This window comes from Haematobia irritans, chromosome 2 (genome assembly GCF_050003625.1).
Source record: "Haematobia irritans isolate KBUSLIRL chromosome 2, ASM5000362v1, whole genome shotgun sequence".
Taxonomy (NCBI): Eukaryota; Metazoa; Arthropoda; class Insecta; order Diptera; family Muscidae; genus Haematobia; species Haematobia irritans.
Genome location: NC_134398.1, coordinates 119,157,470 through 119,177,836, shown reverse-complemented (window position 1 = coordinate 119,177,836; position 20,367 = coordinate 119,157,470). Strand labels below are relative to the sequence as shown.

The window sequence follows — 20,367 nt, the reverse complement described above, 5'->3', positions numbered from 1 at the left end:
GAAAAGTAGTGGCCAAATAATCCTCCGTTCGAGTAACTGGACAACAAAAAAAAATGTTGAAAAGTAGGCAAGTCGAAATGTCTATTTTTCCAAATTTTAAAATAATTGAAATTTCCAAATTTTGAAAAAGTCAATAGGACGATTTTTACAACCTCGAAAGACGACTTTTCCAAAGAAGAATCCAATATCTTTCTCTTTATAGGTGCAAAATTAAATCACGTTCGAAATTTCGAAAAAAAAAAACATGAAAATTGTGTAATCTCAAATAGTAAATTCTAGTGATCGTTTTACCCATATTTAAGGCAAATCAAAAGAGAACCACTATAAACCACTTTGGGAACGTGACTTCGTGGAAACAAAATATATCTGTATTTGGATACAGAACACTTTATTTTTCGTATATAGATATCACATTTGAAGCAAATTGGATGACTCATATGCGCTCAAGAAGTCAAATCGGTCTATAGTTATATGTCCAAAAAAAAAAAATACAATTTAATCTTCTGCCGGAAAACCCAATATAATTTTATATATGTATATAACCAAAAAAATATGAGAATTGCTACTTCTAGACAAATGCAAAATGGGTAAAATAGTTTGAAAGGACCACGGTTAGTCAAGGGATGAACTTTGATCAACACAGGATATACCCAACTATCAAGAATGTAATCGAAACTATTAAAAGACAATTTGTTTTATTAATTATTCAGAATCTTTATTATCATCAAGTTCCCTTACATATACTATACGTTCTATATTTGTATATTGTGTATCAGTTCCAATATGCATTGACTCCTTCGAATGGTAAGTACTCCATGGATTTGGTGTATCGTTCGTATCATCCACTGCTTTATGTGTTCGCATATGAGAAGTTAAACTATTCGATTGATGGAAAGCTCTATCACATAACTTACATGCATATCTACAGTTCTTTGAGTGTGTAACTCTATGCATTTTCATGGTTTTTTTACTCTTAAATTTCACTCCACAAAGATCACATGGAAATGGCCGATCATCAGAATGAGACACCATATGCAACTTTAAGTTATGCTTGGCAAAGAAGCGCTTTTCACATATATCACATTTAAATGGTTTCTCACCACGATGGCGCAGCATATGGTCCCTCAATAGCGTGCTATTTCTAAATCTTTTGCCACAAACCTCACAAACAACTGGCAAAACATGGCCTTTCACATGTTCGTTGAGGGATATTTTGTTAAAGAACTCTTTGCCACACTCTTTACATTTGTAGTCTTTTACACCCGTATGCCGTATTTTATGTGCTTTCAGAGCAGCAAGTTGAGTGAAGGATTTGTCACAAATATCACAAATTATACCAGTGTGTTTATACATATGTCCACGAAGATCGCGACTATTTCGAAAAGCTTCATCACATTGGTCGCATTTGAATTTGTAGGTGTAATTGATTTTTCTACTATTTTCATTCTTGTGATACTTATATCGATGTTTCTTCAAACTTCCTTCAGAGCAGTAGGTACGTTCGCATATATGACAATAATATCGATTCGGATCGAAAACATTGTTATCAAGCTGCAAGAATAAATACAATTGCAAGAACATATATGAACAACTAAATGAATGCAAAATATTAAAGGAAAGATGATATTCAGGAATATCAGCGATTATTTTTTGAATTTTTGAAATTAGGGGAAAAGTACTTTTAATATTCAGACCAAAGAATAACTTTTGTACATGAACTTCAAGAAGACATTATAATACAATTATTTGTTTCTTTTATTATTTTTTATCCATACAAAATTTGCATGATTGTTTCATAAAATAAAAGTCCATGTACTTGTCCTTAATTCAGCTTTTTTACAAACTCCCCTGTGATATGACACATTAGTTATGTATGGGAGGCACCGTGGTGCAATGGTTAGCATGCCCGCCTTGCATACACAAGGTCGTGGTTCGATTCCTGCTACGACCGAATACCAAAAAGTTTTTCAGCGGTGGATTATCCCACCTCAGTAATGCTGGAGACATTTCTGAGCGTTTCAAAGCTTCTCTAAGTGGTTTCACTGGAATGTGGAACGCCGTTCGGGCTCGGCTATAAAAAGGAGGTCCCTTGTCATTGAGCTTAACATGGAATCGGGCAGCACTCAGTGATAAGAGAGAATTTCACCACTGTGGTATCACAATGGACTGAATAGTCTAAGTGAGCCTGATACATCGGGCTGCCACATAACCTAACCTAACCATGTTTGGGACTTAAGCTAAATGTAGAAACGGGCAGCACTCAATTATAAGTTAGAAATGTGGTTCCACAATGTACTGAATAGTCTAAGCTGTCACTATATCTAACCTAACCTATGCATGGGAGTTACATCTCGTTAATGACATGTTTGATTGATTAAACTAAAATATAAAATGTGTCAATTTGAAACAGATCGGTTAAAAAAAAATAGGTTCTATAACCATACATGCGGCAAGCGGGTAATGATATTCTGCAAAGAAATATCATAAAAAAAGAATATTTTACATTTGCATGGGGTGGTATCTGTTCCGTGACTATATGGATTATAGCCAAATATATGAAAATGTACATCGATACCTATGCGGAAGCTATATCCAGTGCTCAAACGGAGCACTAAACATACGAATACCAAAATTTTTCACTAACAACGAAAAGTGCGCAGAAATAATCTTATATATTGTCCGAAAGAAGTAATAGTAATTATATTCACATTTGTGCGTGTATTCTTAGGCTCATTTTTTTTTTTGTTTTGGGTACTCACATCCTTTTGTGTACTTTCACCTTGTTCCAAATTATCTCCCCAATCATCGTCATCATCACTCGCACTTGGTTTCACATTCGCTTCTTTATTTGCATTATTGCTAGACATACCATTCAAATCATCATGTAGTTGTTCGAGTATTTCCATTTCAATTTGAGAGGAACTTAAATCGTCTTGTGCATCACGAACTATTTCAATTTGTGTTGACACTGTGGCAGATTCCATTCCCGTACTGTAATCATCACAAACATCTTCATCCCTTCCATCCTTTAAGTTGTTATTACTTCCCGTTGATTCATATGTCCATTCTGGTATAACATCTTCTTCATCAATCTGGTCACACACGGCATCCTCAAAATGTTCTTGTTTGAGGTCATCATATTCTGGGTCTTCTTTAATAATGTCATTTATGCCAACAACACTAACAATATCTTCCGCCAATGTTGAATGGAAGTTTTGGAAGTGGTCGACAAATTGGTAGAAATCAACTTCTTCGTTACAAAGAAAGCAAGACACTTGGAAAACATCAGGTTGTGATATGCAAAATATTTCCCCGCATTTAAAAGGCTTGGATAGTTCTGCTGCATTAGTTGACTTCAACATTTTACATACTTTTTCTTTTAATACCGCCTAAAACTATTTTCTGATAGGATGGATTCAAAAGCGTTTCTTGACAACAGCTGACAATTTGTTTACATTTTGACTTACGACGGTATCTTCACCTAAATAGTATGTGTTCGTGCGTACTGGAATGTGCGCAATCAAACAAACACAAATGACATACCTATGAACACTCCTAATACCTTATTCACATTATAGTCCAATCGTCTTTGCAATTATTAAATCGGTATAAATACTACAAACGAAATCGATGGTACACAAAATCATTTTTGGTTCTTCAAAATACTTTAAGCACGATTTTAGAACCTAAAAATGTTACAAATTGTGTCTTCTAAAGGCCGGTACTATGTTCATTCTTGCGAAAAATTTTTATGGAAACCATTATTTCGCACATAGAAAGCGGCGTTTTTTTAGGTAGCTTGGAGCGCTATTTTACAGGGAGCGATATTGGATTAAGTTGGTGGTGTTGCTTGTTTTTACAAAATAACATTTTATTTTTCCTTGGGCAATTGATCTGCTATTCCTTTGATCCTTTGTATAGTTTCGGAACAAAAATATGGTCCGTATTTGATTTATAAACCCGCACAAATAGTTTTTAATAAATAAATTATTTCCTAATTCACATTGCAAATGGCGCCGTGCTATAAACGTCAGTTTTTCAACACGAAAAAACAAAGTATCACAAATGGAAAAAATTTCGCAAATTTTTCGCATTTTTTGGTTTTGTATGGAGTTTCAACGCGAAAACCGAACAGAGTACCGGCCTTAACTTCAAAGTACAAATATATTTAGCAGGCTTGTTTCTATGAGTGTATGTTTATTAGGAGTTGATATTTTTTCTATAGTTCTTTAAACATACGTAGGGCCTGCTCATGGATTTCGTAAAGATAAGGGCATTCTAAATCATCAGAAGCAATAATTTTGTTTAAATCAAATTTATCTTAAGGTTTCCCCTAAATGTTTTGCACTAATAGACATAATGTGCCGTCCAGAATATAAGTTTATCCGGAAGGAATGACATGTTTTGATTATTTCAAAACAAATAAAAAGTCGTTTTATTTCTTAAAGAAAGAAAAGACGAAACTCACCATAGTAAAAAGTTTCGGTTTCGAACAGGACCTCAGATAATCTTTGCTATTGGCCAACGAATTCTTCCTCCGGAGTAAATGGACAACGGAAAAAATAATCTTTGCTATTAACCGCTATTTTTTTAATATAATGCATTATTGTAATGTTACCGACAGATGTCGCCTTCATTATTAAAACGGTGCTGTTGGGGGAAAAATTGACGTAGGCACTTTTCCGTCAATTGAAAAAAAAAACGCTCCAAATGGGAAATTACCTCCACAAACGTCTGACCAAACGTTATCATTTAGGAAAGGTCTTGATGATCGTTGTTGTGCCTATCGTTTTCTAGGCGTGATGAGAACGGAACGCTTTTGAATTAGGATGTGCGACTTAATCTTTGGTTTCATTTGTCAGTAAATTGATTTGTTCGCTCGTAGAGAGTCGTGTTGCGGTCGTTGCTTCGGTGAAATAACGGAAAAAATATACGAAAACAAAAGAAAAATAATAACAAAACAAATTCAAATTAAAACACAATACACTGCATTTAAAAATTAATAATTATTTTCTTTGAAGGAGTGAATAAATGCCACTTCACTAAACAAGGACACCAACTATATTTTGTATATTTGTCCTTTAAGTTAAGGGTGTGTTTTTATGTTTAGTTACCCCAATTGTCTTCTCACTTGCACAAGATAACAAACAACACAGGAACGAATTTCAACTATTCATAGTGTTGTAAAAAAAAACAAAGGAAGTACATAAAGCTATTTTTGTCAAAAAAGATTATCCTAGTAACATATACATATAACGAGAAAAAAAAAAAAACAAAAATGTCGGTATCTTCGAATGCTTCATCCTCTGCCTCATCTGTTTCGGGCGTACCCAGCTCGAATGGTCGTCGTTCATCCTTGGGACGTACAAACAGCGAATCGGGTACAGACACCTCTGAGCTGTCACATATATTAAATCGTCGCCAAAATATTATTGACTCCCAGGAGGCAGGAATTGAGGTGCCACACAGTTTCAAAGTAGTCAATGTCTATACGGAATTCCATGAGTTTTCACGCAAACAAATTAGGGAATACCAAAAGACATTTAACACGTAAGTATCTAGCAAACCCCATTTTTTCCAATTGGATTTTTAATCTTTTTGATAATGTCAAGCCTTGACTTGAGTCAAGGTCATCTTACTGATTACTCTTACATTTGGTGTTAGTGCACATAGGACTAAAATCTACAGCTAAAATACCACCACCCGCCTATCATATTGTATGGGAATGTTGCACTCCTTCGGCCAACAACAGGAAACATCATAAGAAGAACAAGAAAAACGCCCACATACCAAGATGAAATTTTGGTTGTGTGTCGTATTTCATTCTATCGTTGAATGATGCTGCTGCTGCTAGCTTTGTATGCCCATTGCTTATAGACACCTTAAGGTTGTGTACCGGAATGGAGTGACTTAATTCTGTCTGTTGGTCGGATATTATGCCATTTGTGTAATGCAGTTGTTGTTGTTGTTTGCAGATACTTTTTATCATGCTCACGTGACTGAATTGTGGCTGCCTATATTTTTAGCGACTGGTTTGAGTTATATTAACAACCCATACTCTTTGATTGTGGCTGTTGTTTTAGAATAATTTTTGTGCCGGCCTTATGCTTGCTCCTAGGGGTTTTTGTGTGGTTTCTTATGCTGTCACAAAGCAACTCCTTTTCTGCCCTTACCTAAATAATTTATGAGCATAGAAGAATGTGCATTTTATCCACAAAAGGATAAAAAGGGCAAAACCAATTGTAATTTTAAACATCACAAAAGAAAAGAAGCAAGTGAAGAAATTCTGTTCAAACAAACGGACAAAGGGTAAAGTTGAAAGGAGCCTTTATATAAAGGGTGCACCGACCGTAATGAATAATGTGAAAAACCACAAGTAAAAATAGCAACAGCTTACTGATTTATTTTAAGAGGATTATTTTGCTACGAATTTTTTGTATTTTTTCGAATTTCGTTTTGAATAAATCGCAAGGCAACTTTGGTCAATTTTTTTTTATGAGTGTTAGCAAATTAAAAGTTTTGCATTCATTTTTTTTGTAGATTTCGATATTGTTGTTATCAAAAATTAAAAAAAAAATATATAGAACTATTCTGAAGTATATACTTATATACTTGACTATAATATATAACTGCATATCTCAGAATCATGCAATATATTGTGAATTGGCTTGTTTGGCTTTGTATGTTGCACCCAAAGAAATTTGTTAGCAGACACAGCAGTAAACTGTGATAAAGCAAAAATCTGCTGAAAAAGGGAAATCAATTGCTGTCTTAAAAGAATAATGCAAAACTTTGATTTTTTTAATTAAGCACAGCAACAAATTAAACATCTTAAAAATACCTGAGTAAATAAAATATGTGTGAATAAATTCGAATTTAAAATCGAGGCAGAGACATTAGCCGAGGCACAAACCAGCATCCTCGAATTTAAAATTTCAAATTCAATATTATTTTTTTCAAATTCAGATTTTTTCAAATTCCAATTTAATTTTACAATTTTACCGAATAGTAAATTTGATAGTATTCGGTAGAGATGCTCCTAAGCAGCGTCAGAGTGCCACATTTTTCATAAAGAAAGGTCACAATTAAACTCATGTATGCACATTTGGACAGAAAAATAGGAGTACGCATTTTTTACGGGGCCATGCATTTTATATTAATACTTCTTATTGAATATTCGGATTAATTTATGAAGTAAACATATTTCGTGTATTTGAAAAATACTTTAGATAGGACTAAATAATAACTTAAAATAAAGTAAATTCAAGAATGTCGTCGAATTTTATGTGGACAGTGAAATAGGTGCCTATGAAAAAAAAATTATACATGAAGTTAGTATTTGCAATAATCATCAAACCAGGCCGTTAATATGTTGTATATTCACCGGGATTTTTAAGGACAGCTTCAATTCACTAGAAATTAACTTGAAATTAACATAGATGAAATTAACTTACGGCAAATATCTTCCTGAAATTATAGGATACTTCTCGAATATTTTCACGCAATTATTCTTTTTAGCTGCAGGGAAGCTTAGCTTCCTATCTGAATTCTAAACTATTTTTCAAATAAACGAAATATGTATATATTATAAATTGATCCGAAACATTCAATAAAAAGCATAAATATAAAAATCTTGGCCTCATTAAAAAAATATATTTACACCTATTTTTCTATCCTCATGTGTATCAGTATTTTATACAGAATTGAGAAATAATTTTTTTTATTTAGATCCTCACTAACCTAACATTTCTATTAATACCTTTCTTTGAAATTAACACGGGCGGAACACTTGACCACTGAGAACATTATGACACAAAAGGGGAAATTGTTCATAAATACAGTATTCGAATGGTAAACTTGATTTTTTGTTAACGATATTCGGGGTCACAATGTATAAAAAATCTGACAGTATAAATAAATGTTATTAAAAAGTGGCACAAAAATGAAAAACGTTTAACATTTAGTGGCATAAAAAAGTTTCACACCACTTGAAAAAAGTGGAAAATTTGCCACTAAAGTGGCACAACGGTAACACTGTTCCTAAATATTCATAACTCGAACAAATTTAATCACAAAATTATTTAGAAAGCGGCAAAATTAAAATCTCATTTAACGACAAAGTAACCACTATGCAAAAACCTTTCGGGGTTCCAAAATGAAACTTACACCATTCGTTAGGTATTATAGCGTACTATTTTTTATTTTATTTATTTTTATACCTTTCACCACAACTGTGGTACAGGGTATAATAAGTTTGTGCATTTGTATGTAACGCCAAGAAGGAAAAGTGTGAGACCCATCGTTTAGTATACCGATCGTCTTAGAATTAAATTCTGAGTCGATTTAGCGATGTCTGTCTGTCTGTCTGTCCGTCCGTCTGTCTGTATATGTAATTTTGTGTGCAAAGTACAGCTCGCAGTTTAAGTCTGATCGTCCTCAAATTTGGCACAGAGATTTACATTGGCTCAAAGACAATCGCTACTGATTTTGAAAAAAATCAGTTCAGATTTAGATAAAGCTGCCATATATATTTATCACCAATCTGGTCATAATTGACGTATTTATAAACGTATTTTCTCAAAATTTCGGGCAGCCAAATATTTTGGGGCTTTCGAAAGATATGCAAAATATCAGCCAAATCGGTTCAGATTTGGATATAGCTCCCATATATAACTTTCGTCCGATTTTCACTTATATGACCTCAAAAGCCAGAGTTTTGTCCTGATTTGCTTCAAATTTTGCACAAGGAATACGTTTAATAGTATTGTTAATTGTGTCAAATTTGATTGAAATCGGTTCAGATTTAGATATAGCTCCCATATATATCTTTCGCCCGATTTACACCCATATGAGATAGCAGGATTATTATTCTAACTATGCATGTCATATTTGATCAAAATCGGTTCATATTTAGATATAGCTCCCATATATATGTACGCCAGATTAGGGGAAATATGGTAGAATTTTTCATATTTTAGACCCATTTTCAATGGGAGTTTCCTCCAAATGACTCGATAGTTTCCACAGAGAATATATTTAATATGCTATTTAAGTGTGTCATCTTAATCTAATATGGCCAAAATACCCACATTTTACACAAAATTCTGTGATGATTTCCCCATATCGTAGTCATATTTTACACTCTGTAATGCCAAACTTTTCACAGAATGGTGGAATTTTAAATAAAGCTCCGACTTGTGGAAATATCACCCGAATTGGCCAAATAATATATCACATGACCACATATCTTGGCGAGATTTGACCAATATCCTTGTAAAATCGCCACTGCTGAGTAGCAAAAATTTTAAATATTACTCAAATTGTCCTATATCTCGAATACATATGTATATGTTTCATCCCAGGATGTTAGCCGATTTAATTTTTAATTCTAGCGATTTTGTAGGAGTACAAAAAATTGTCTCCAAATCATTTCAGATATAAATATTTGTATATGGGAATATAAACCTTGATAATAACTCCCAACAAATTTGAAGGAGTTGATATGGTAACACAAATTTTGGTGTACATAATGGTGAAGGGTATAATATAGTCGGCCCCGCCCGACTTTAGACTTTACTTACTTGTTATTTATTTATTTAAAAAATAATAAAATATATTAAAAATTGAAGTTCTAATTGATATTTGTAATTTAATGGCGCATTTTTCTGGAAAAAATTGTTTGAATATACGGTAATAATCTTTAATTTATCATCAGTAAAATATACTGCATCAAAAGTGTTCCATTGCTGTTGTTGAAACAGTAGCAGAATACAGAAAAAAGTAAACTGTTTTATAGAAAAACAAATTACTAAATTTCAAACATTAACATAAAAATTCTTAAAATCAAATTCAATCAAAGAAAGTACCTAAACTACATTTAGAAACTTTTTATTTTTTTAGCAAAATAAAAGTTTAGAACTCACTTTTCAGAATTGTAATTCGAATCAACTTATTCAAAATTTAAAAAAAAAACGAGTTGGCGACTTTGGAAAAGTTGAAATCGACTTTTGCGATTATTGAAAAGTCGACTAATGACGTCACGACTTTCAATCCTAAAATCTTCTAAACCATTTCTAAATTCTATAACAGTTGACTTTCAAATTCTGTATACAATCCCTAGTATATTATCTACCTACAATGAGGTATTATTAAATCGTAAGTAGGGCACGTGTTTGTGTTTTTGATCCATAATACTGGATAAATCAAAAGTGAAAATGAAATGAAAAAATATTTATATTGTGCCTACCACCCCACTTCTAATCAATTTAATTAGTTTAGATTAGATGACAGTTTAAACCACTTTTTGATTGGCACTAACAGTCACCTTGAAACGTGCAAATATTCTAATTAGCTTATGATGAAAATATTATTAAATTAATAATTATGCGAATATTGATAGAACTCTTAATACGCTTTATCATTACTTTAGAATGTTGGCTGCTTGTGGGGTTTGAGCACACCGCAATAAATACGAAAAAAATAATGCAAAAATAACTATATTTATCTCATAAATATATATACAATGACAAAATTGAAGGCCTGTGGTCAAGTAAAAACTCTATATATCTTATGTGCAATAAATACAAATAGCATTTTATGGACAAGAAATTCTTATACTTACTTCAAAATATTTTCAATGTATACATCCATTTATACATAGGGTCAGTTTTCTTCCCAATTTTATAGTTCTATTGCTTTTCATCTCCAAATTGTGTGTCATTGACTTTTAGCTCTTATAACGTATGACTTTAACGTTATCTACATTTACCTATTTCCTCTTATCAATATTTCATGGTACAATTTCCTATACGACAAACTTAATGGCTTTAGTCCGATGTGTATTGATGCTCCAAATTTATTTGAGATACACTTAAGAGCGTTTATAGATAAAGGTACATGTGGATCTGCGCGAAACATGTTTGGGCTATAGAATGATTAATGTTATTAAAGCATATCTAAGTTTAAATTTTTATCCTAAAAGCCACAGAGAGTGAGGAGCATCCTTTATAGGATTTCCTCAATCTTTATTTTCCGAAACAGACTAATAAGATATGTTTTTTTAGAGACAAGTAATTTAATTGGAAAAAAGTATATCTGGGCAAAAGTTCTACCAAATCTCCAGAACGAAATTTTGGACAAACGAAATTTCCATTTTTGTTATAAAGTATTTTCTTAAGTAGTAAATAAATCCGAATTTATGATACGCATTGCAGTGATTTTCTCTAATCTGTGTTATTTGTTATTAAAAACTTGACAATAAATCAAGTGCTGGGATCGGTTAAAAAAGTGAACCCCTTCAGGAAGGAAAATGTTAATTTTTAATTTAATTTTTAAAAAAATTAACTAAACTGTATTGAAAACGCAGTATTCCACGGTTGTTTAAATGTTTGACTCAAATATATTTTAATATTTTCAAAAATTCACAATTTTTCTAGAATGGAGCCAACGTAGTGCAATGGTTAGCATGCCCGCCTTGCATACACAAGGTCGTGGGTTCGATTCCTGCTTTGACCGAACACCAAAAAGGATTATCCCACCTCAGTAATGCTGGTGACATTTCTGAGGATTTCAAAACTTCTCTAAGTGCTTTCACTGCTATGTGGAACGCCGTTCGGACTCGGCTATAAAAAGGAGGGCCTTTGTCATTGAGCTTAACATGGAATCGGGCAGCACTCAGTGATAAGAGAGAAGTTCATCACTGTGGTATCACAATGGACTGAAGAGTCTAAGTGATCCGGATGCATTGAGCTGCCACCTAACCTTTTCGATAAAAAATTTTTCGATCAAAATTTAAATAATTTTTCATAAAAATTTAAATAATTTGTACCATTTTATTAATTCTTACTCTATTTTTAACCTATTTGAAACAAAGAACTTTAAAATTACCCATTCACAATATATGAAAAAGTGAGTTTTAAAAAATTGCAACGAAAGAACTTCCCGTGTAGTTAAAATAAAGAACATCTTTGCGTCAACATTTTTGGATGTGTTTTTAAAGTTGTGCCTTTAGAACTACTTCCAATTTTTTTGCTGGGGTGTGATTGTCTTGAATGTGAATTACAAAATTCTGCGACATTTAAATAATTTTTATAATTTTTTTATGACTTTTAATACAATCTAACACTTGTGTAAAACGATACAAATACTTTCAAAAATATGATTTCTTTATAGAATATTTACCATTTTATCAATTCTAACGTTGTATTTGAAACAAAAAAGATGGTTAGGTTAGGTTAAAGTGGCAGTCCGATTAAGTTTCAGGCTCACTTAGACCATTCAGTCCATTGTGATACCACATTTAACTAAAAGTACCTATTACATATTGGCACTTCTATTTTTAACCACTGAACCTTCACTATTATTTTCTTTTGTTGAACCAACCAGATTGTTCCAAAAACATTAACAGACTGCTTACCTGATTCCTTTTCCTCCGCATCATGACAGCTCATACAGTAGTCATTATACTTCGCACCAATACTTTTTGCAAATCGCCTATCAGGCAGCGACCCGTTATAACAGATATCAGAAGTGATATCTGACGTCTTGAGAAAACTAAAGGGTGATACGGTCAAAATTTGGTCAATATAAACTTGACGTATTTCTTTCAATTTTGCATTTAAAAAACCTGAACACCCCTCATTTTGAAGGTGTGTGTGTGTAGAATGTTGCTCCTTTTTTGATTTTGGAATTCACTCTTCAGTTGTCAAAATGCCGTCCAAGAAAGAAGAGCAGCGTATCAAAATTTTGCTCGCGCATCTCGAAAATCCGATCTACTCGCACGCAAAGCTGGCAAAATCGCTAAAAGTTGCCAAATCAACCGTTACAAATGTAATTAAAGTGTTTGGAGAACGTTTGTCGACAGCCAGGAAGTCTGGATCGGGGGGAAATCGAAAACCGGAAGCCGCTGAGACGACAAAGAGAGTTGCCGGTAGTTTTAAGCGAAACCGTAACCTCTCTCTCCGAGATGCCGCAAATAAACTGGGTGTATCGTCTACAACCGAGCATAGAGCCAAAAAACGAGCCGGACTATCGACTTACAAGAAGGTAGTGACTCCAAATCGCGATGATAAACAAAATACGACAGCCAAAGCGCGATCCCGGAGGCTGTACACGACGATGCTGACGAATTTTGACTGCGTGGTAATGGACGACGAAACCTACGTCAAAGCCGACTACAAGCAGCTTCCGGGACGGGAGTTTTATACGGCAAAAGGAAGGGGAAAGGTAGCAGATATTTTCAAGCACATGAAACTGTCAAAGTTCGCAAAGAAATATCTGGTTTGGCAAGCCATCTGTACCTGTGGCTTGAAAAGCAGCATTTTCATAGCTTCCGGGACTGTAAACCAAGAAATTTACGTGTAAGAGTGTTTGAATAAACGTCTGCTACCTTTCCTGAAGAAACACGGTTGTTCCGTACTGTTTTGGCCGGATTTGGCATCTTGCCATTACGGTAAAAAGGCCATGGAGTGGTACGCCGCCAACAACGTGCAGGTGGTTCCCAAGGACAAGTACCCTCCCAACACGCCAGAGCTCCGCCCAATTGAGAAATACTGGGCTATTATCAAGCGGAACCTAAAGAAGACCAAAAAACTGCTAAGGACGAGCAGCAGTTCAAGGCAAATTGGCTTTCTGCGGCGAAGAAGGTGGACAAGGTGGCTGTACAAAATCTGATGGCAGGTGTCAAGCGTGAGGCCCGGCAATTCGGATTTGGAAAAGCGAAAGCCTAACTGAATATTTTTCCTGAATTTTATACTAATTGAACTTGAAAGAGAAATTTAATTTGATTTTTTAAATAAACGATTTCACCGATTTACACGCGTTTTCCCTTGACCAAATTTTGACCGTATCACCCTTTAGCATATCTAGTGTGCGGTTCAAATTTAAATGGGGCCATATTTGCTTGGTGTCGTTACAACCCTTGCAATTCTCCCATCGAACATTTGCCATCGTGATGGCACGATGACAAACAAAAAAGATACAATTATTAAAAAGCGAATTATAAAAAATTAATTATGTTGTTAAAATAAATATGTATATTTAGTAGCACCTTTTTAAAAATGGTTTTAAAGTCGTGCCTTCAGAATTTTTGCTTTTACCTGTGGCAAATTTCACTACTTTTACCTGTGGCAAAATTTCACTACTAGACGATTTCACTACGGGTCTGAAACCAATATTTCGAGGCATTAAAAACTCGATTTATTAGCAATTCTAAATTGCATATTTCGAAAAAAGCAAAATATGCTTTCGTGGTGGCGAACATATTGAAATAAAATTCTGCTAAAATTACAATAAAAAAATTAAAATTAGAAAAGCCTGGCTTCCTTTTTCAGAAGACAAAACTGGTAAATATTAAAGTTCGTTGAAATAATTTTATCTCATCCGTTCTAACCAGTTGTATTGTTTGTTCCCTATTTATCCCACGCATAACATAACATTTAAAATATTCCGGTTATAATGACGAAAAAATGAATATATAAGATTCCCATTTCGTCTCATTGGCGTTTAATAGACTTAGTTTTTTTATTATAATAACCTCTCACATATTTAATCGCTTTTTATTATCTCGAATGTTTTGCATTGTGTTTTGATTATCATCACCATACCTGTGAATTAAATGCACTGTAGAATGCATACACAAAGTGTCTGCGTTCTGTCTGTGTTTATTTCCATTCATTTTCATAGAATTTAAAAACAGGCAGAGACAGTCTTTATAATATTCGGGTCTTATAGATCCATATTCTTTTTGTTCTAAGTGTAGGCTACAAATACATTTTGTTAATCTGAGTTGACATAGGAAATCTAGGGGTTAAACAGTATGGAATGAAAATATGTATAGAAAAAAATCTCGAAATAACTATAACTGATTTAGCTTGCTTCAATCAAAGTTTTGTTTTCAGCAGAATACTTACTGCATATTAGTAAAAATTTTCTATAATAAACACCCAGAGAAGGAATATGATCACCTCAAACATGTTTTAAGAGCAAAATGTTATTTTTGGGTGGTGACCATGTAACATGGTTTTCGCAGCCATGTTATTTTATCGGAAATCATGTATCTGATTTCGGCAAGCAGGTTATATTTGACGAGAAAATAACATTTTAGTGACAAACATGTTACATGGTCACCATACAAAAATAACATTTTGCTCTTAAAACATGTTTGAGGTGATCATATTCCTTCTCTGCGTGAACATGCATATTCTTTCATTATGGGTTCAAATTGTTGGGTTAACAATTGTTAAAGTGACTTTATTCATTTTTCAAACTTATGAACACAATTTATGTGTGATTCATTCATTTTAGAAAAAAGGAACTATTTTGTGCTAATTTCGAATTTAGTAAAAATGTGTACTTAATTTGTGTGTAAAGTAAACTCTTGTGCACTCCTTGGGTCAATTTGACCCAACTTTGATTTAAAACTTAATTTTTATTTCTTTAGTTTTTGGATATTTATTTGAAACTTTTATTTATCCATTACAGGGACGAAATGTATGTTTTAGAAGATAATAATAAAAATAAAATATTTCCATAATCCGCTATATTTAAAAACACGACAAACACGCACAAGGGTTAAATCGCACATACCTTCAAAAAATAGCTCTGTAACACAGGCTTTCAAACATATTTGGCTTCAATCATATATGTATATTTGATCAATCAAATTATTGTTTGTACTGTGAAAACATGTTATGTTAAGCTCTATCTTTGTTTAAAGCTCCAAATAGCGTAGAAGGGTTTTTTGGATGAGGGCTTAGTCTCCAGAAAAATGTTACCCCTCCCCCCAGAATTTGAAACCTATTTTAGATTTTCCATTGTATATTGTTATTGTATTGTGACTAGTGGGGCTATAGCCAAGGTTGCCGCAATTGGTAGAATTCTACCAAAAATGATGGATTTTTTACTGTTTGGTAGATTTCTTGATGTTTTGGTAGACTTTGCATAATATTCCTCCCCAATTAAGAGGTACTTCACAAATTTTCTATAGAAATACATTTTTTTTTTAGAAATAAAATTTCGACAAATTTCTCTATAGAAATAAAATTTCGACAAAATTCACTATAAAAATAAAATTTTGACAAAATTTTCTATCAAATAAATTGTCACTGATAGGAGTGGTTAAAAAATAAATAAATTTCTAAATTTAAATAATAAAACATTTCTTTTGAAGAAACATGTTTTTACAATAACCACAAAAATTTGGTCCAACACTGCAAAATAAGATTTTTTATTCGATAGATTTTTGGAAAAATGTTCTTCAAATTCTAGTAGAATACTTTGGCTCCGAGTGGCAACCGTGGCTATAGCCAGCCCCCTTGGCTAAAATCGTTAAATACGGCAATGGTTGGACTACAAATAAAAATATATGGTTGTAATTTATTTGAATATTACATTACATCTCGAATATTTATTTATACTCAACCAACACAATTATTTGTTGTAATTAAACTTGCGGTTATACTTATCTATAGATGTCCTTTTTTATTTATCCGCTTCGCCATCTTTATCTTGTTTTTCTATTTTCCCGATCTGTCTCTCTCTCTGATGTTTCTAAACTTATAAATTTTTATACGAAATTTCCAAATAAATATATTTTTGAATCCAGAGATATTATTTTTAAGAAAATGTAATGTTACAAACATAAAATATCTCCCAAACATGTTACTATAGTTTATGCTTATTTTTTATGTGCTAAAATTTTTAATGTGCTAAAAATATAAAATATAACATATGAAAAGCAGTCGTTTTTGTCCGTGCATAAACATTTTCCTTGCTTTCATATAAAGCAAAGGAATCGCAGAGTTAAACATTTATTAAAGTATCAAAGTGGTATAAGGTAAAAAAACTTTATCAACTTTTACATTGACTCACAAGTTTAGTCAGATTTCGTTAAATGAGAAATGAGATTTTTCGTTTCGGAGATACAGTATCTTCTTAATTAACAACCAATATAGAAATATATTTCTTTTTGGATTAAAACGCCTCCTTATACAATTTCCACTCCATACTTTCCATACTATTCTCACATAATAAATGTTAAATATCATAAACGATTTATCGTCCAAAAGGAGTCCAATATTTATTTTTTCCATTTTGACACTTTGTAAATTAAATCAACAAACATTTACTTCAAATTAGTCCAAATAATTGAGCATCAAGTGACGGCAATCAGTCGCCAAATTTACTTATATTGTTTATTCTTTATGGGTGAGTGATTTTTGTTACCCTTCGGTTGAATTATTTTTGTTGGTTTGATGCATTATTCGTCTAGTCTTTTAATAATAGCAGTGGAGAATAACACATGGTAGATATTTGTTTATAGAAATTGACAGTAGACTAACAAAACTCGTACCCAAATATAGAAAAATTTATAGTAAATATCTGAGAGTGCATACACAAATTCAAAAGAAAAAAATTGATGTTAGTTAGGCACGGGTTAAAAGCAAGAATTTTTTTAGCATTTTTATAACCTCAAGTTATAATTTCTGGCTTAAAAAATTCAGCCATGTCTCATGTCTCTGGGGTTGTTCGTAAAAAAGTTTAGAAATGTTATTTTCTTATTTAAAGAAATGCTCAGAAATAGTTTTCCATGGGATTTCCATTTATTTATCTATGTGGATTAAAAATTGTTCATTTCAACAACATAAACGTAGAATTATCGAACACGGAATTCTTCCAATTGCTTACTATAGAAGAAAACAATAAAAATAAATACAATTATGAATTGCTTTGTAATTTAATTATCGCCATTAAATAATATATTACATATGTATATTGTTATAAATATTAATCATTACTAATAGTTGTTATTAATGTACTATACACAATGTAATAAATCTGAAGATATAAATATGATTCATCATATCTTTGTGTAAAATGCGATTGTTGTTCCGCCAATTTATAGTTATAAAATAATTGTTAATTCATTTGGTTTGAATCATATCTTTTGTTGTTCTTGGGTGTATGATTCAAATTAAATTTTGTTTCCCACAAAAAAAAAAAAAAACAAAAATGACGCAGATTTTTTTAAAGGATCCAAAGACTAACTTTTCGCCCTTTCGATTTTTTATAAATTTGATTAAACTGACGTTTCAAAACGGGTAATTTTACACAACCATACATCAAAGAAATTTGTTTGTCACCAGGTTTTTATTTTTCCACAAAATTCGGAATATATTATTTCCGTTTTTATTCTATCCAAAACTTACATTTGCTCCTTCGTTTGTAAGAAGGACAGCTTCAGACGTTTGCAACAAAATTTGTATGTTGTCCTTATACGAAATTTCCCCAAATGCGCTTGTGTGATCATTGCTGGTCTAAATAGATATTTATGTGTCGATGACTTTAGCGATATTTGTGTGTTGATGGCTATAAGAGTTACAAGACCCATTGGATAGTGTGTTTGCTTACAAAACACTTCGTAGCTCGACTAACCGTCCGGAATAAAATAACAATTAAACAAATATACAAAATCTGACAATTGCTTCTACATTCTTTGTATTATTATTTTATTATTTTATAATATTATTTGTATTTGTATTTGTATTATATTATTTGTATATTTACGTGTTATTAAAGATTACGCAACCTAAATATTACGATGCGAAATTTACAGAATATTAAGGACAAATTTTTATAAAATATTGAAATTTTAATTAAAATAAAGTTTATAATCTTTGCTTCAATTTTTTTTCATTAAGTTTAGGACACAAATTTTGTAAATTTGCGTCCATCCGTTAAAGTCGAATGTCTTTAAACTAAGGCTAATTTTCCTTAAAATAAAGGAATCCATTTTTGGTTTAAAGAAATTGTCCTTAAATTAACTGAAATATTGAAACTTTAGATTTGAGATCAAAACGCTTCAAATATTGGCTAAGGCTTATTTTGAGGATTTAGCGTCTTTGGTTTAACGTTTTTTGGAATTAAGAAAAATTTTGCACAATTTACAATATATTAAAGACAAATTTCTTAAAAATAATTAAATTTTATTAAATTTTAGGACACAAATTTTGGAAATCTGTGTCCTTCCGTTAAAGTCGTATATCTTTGAAGTGAGTTAAATTTTCCATAAAATAAGCAACACATTTTTGATTTATAAAAATCCTCCTTAAATTAACGGAAGTATTGAATCTTTAGATTTAAGATAAAAACGCTTCAAATATAGGCTACGACTTATTTTAATTAGCATCTTTGGTATAAAGTTTGTTTTGGAATTAAGAAAACATTTTTTACTTTGAAGTATCCGTTACAATTTGGGTTTTTAAACTGGTCTTTGTTTGTACGTGAATAGCTTTATTAATATACCGCGAAAAGAGAATGAAAATTCGATAAATTAGATCTGTATACTAATTTTAATTTTATTGATCCTAGATTTAAAGCCAGATAGGTCGCAAAAAAGGCACATCTTTGGCTTGGAGTCAATACCAAAATCCTTGAGGGAAGGTCAAAATCTTTGAATTCAAGTAAACTTTTTTTGGCTGCAGAAAGCGCCCATTAACATCTAAAATTAGTAGGACTGGTTGATTGTTAATATTATTTTATTTATGTGAACAAATACATTTTTAGTAAAATTTAGTTTTCTTTAAGTGCATCATGAGAATATTCCACTTCAGATAGTTAGGAGTGAATGACACTTTTCATTACTTCATTTACCATTTAAAAATAAACACCGGTTGTGTTTATACTCAGATAGAATAACGTCAGAAAATGAATGAATTTTTATATTTTGTTATCTAATCTCTTTTGAAAGATTGCTTAATTCTTAAATAAACAAAAAAATTCCATGAAATATGTAATCATTCTGTCCACAGCAACATATCTCGAAGAAGCTGAAACATCGAGAAATTTCCCTTCTCAAATGCTAGAGAGCAATTAAAAATTGTTCAAATTAAAAATCAACAAAATAAATGTATGTGAATTGCATTTGGAAGTGTAACTCCAAATGTAATTTGTCGCATTATGCAATTAAGCAATACCAAGAAGAATATACATTTCTGTGATGATAATTGACTGCTGCAGTTCTTCATGATCTTTGCTGAAGTCAGAGGTGGTGTCTGTCTCTTCATAATTGGGTGACATTTCAAATGTTGCTTCAATTCTAAAAGATGCTACCAGCCCCATTCACATAAGATATTTCCTCAAGTGTCTCGAATAAAGTACAAAAATACGTTGTGTTGAGTTTTTTGTTTTTGTCACTTGTGAATATCATTGCGTGGGTCTTTAAAAGTTCAATGTATGGCACCACTAATATCAATGATATTTGTAAAAAAAAGTATTGTTCTTAAGATTCATTTGATGTAAGTGAATGACATTTGAATGTTGTATTGCCATCATAAGTTTTGTGTTATTGAATTTAATAATTAAGCTTTT

The 20,367-nt window shown here is 32.1% G+C and overlaps 2 protein-coding genes across 2 annotated transcripts in view; one reads left to right on the top strand and one right to left on the bottom strand.

Moving 5' to 3' along the window:
- Nucleotides 1–689: 689 nt before the first annotated feature.
- On the bottom strand, nucleotides 690–3,419 carry LOC142226100 (uncharacterized). Its single transcript, XM_075295975.1, has 2 exons — nucleotides 2,760–3,419; nucleotides 690–1,551 (listed from the first exon to the last, which is right to left on the bottom strand). The coding sequence occupies exons 1-2, from the start codon at nucleotides 3,360–3,362 to the stop codon at nucleotides 703–705; spliced, it is 1,452 nt and encodes a 483-aa protein (XP_075152090.1). The 5' UTR covers nucleotides 3,363–3,419; the 3' UTR covers nucleotides 690–702.
- Nucleotides 3,420–4,861: 1,442 nt separating this feature from the next.
- Nucleotides 4,862–20,367, top strand: part of Swip-1 (EF-hand domain-containing protein D2 homolog Swip-1) — an 83,217-nt gene continuing 67,711 nt past the window's right edge. Inside the window, exon 1 of the mRNA XM_075295974.1 lies at nucleotides 4,862–5,550. Coding sequence (XP_075152089.1) covers nucleotides 5,279–5,550 — 272 coding nt within the window. The 5' untranslated portion in view covers nucleotides 4,862–5,278. The remainder of the gene's footprint in view (nucleotides 5,551–20,367) is intronic.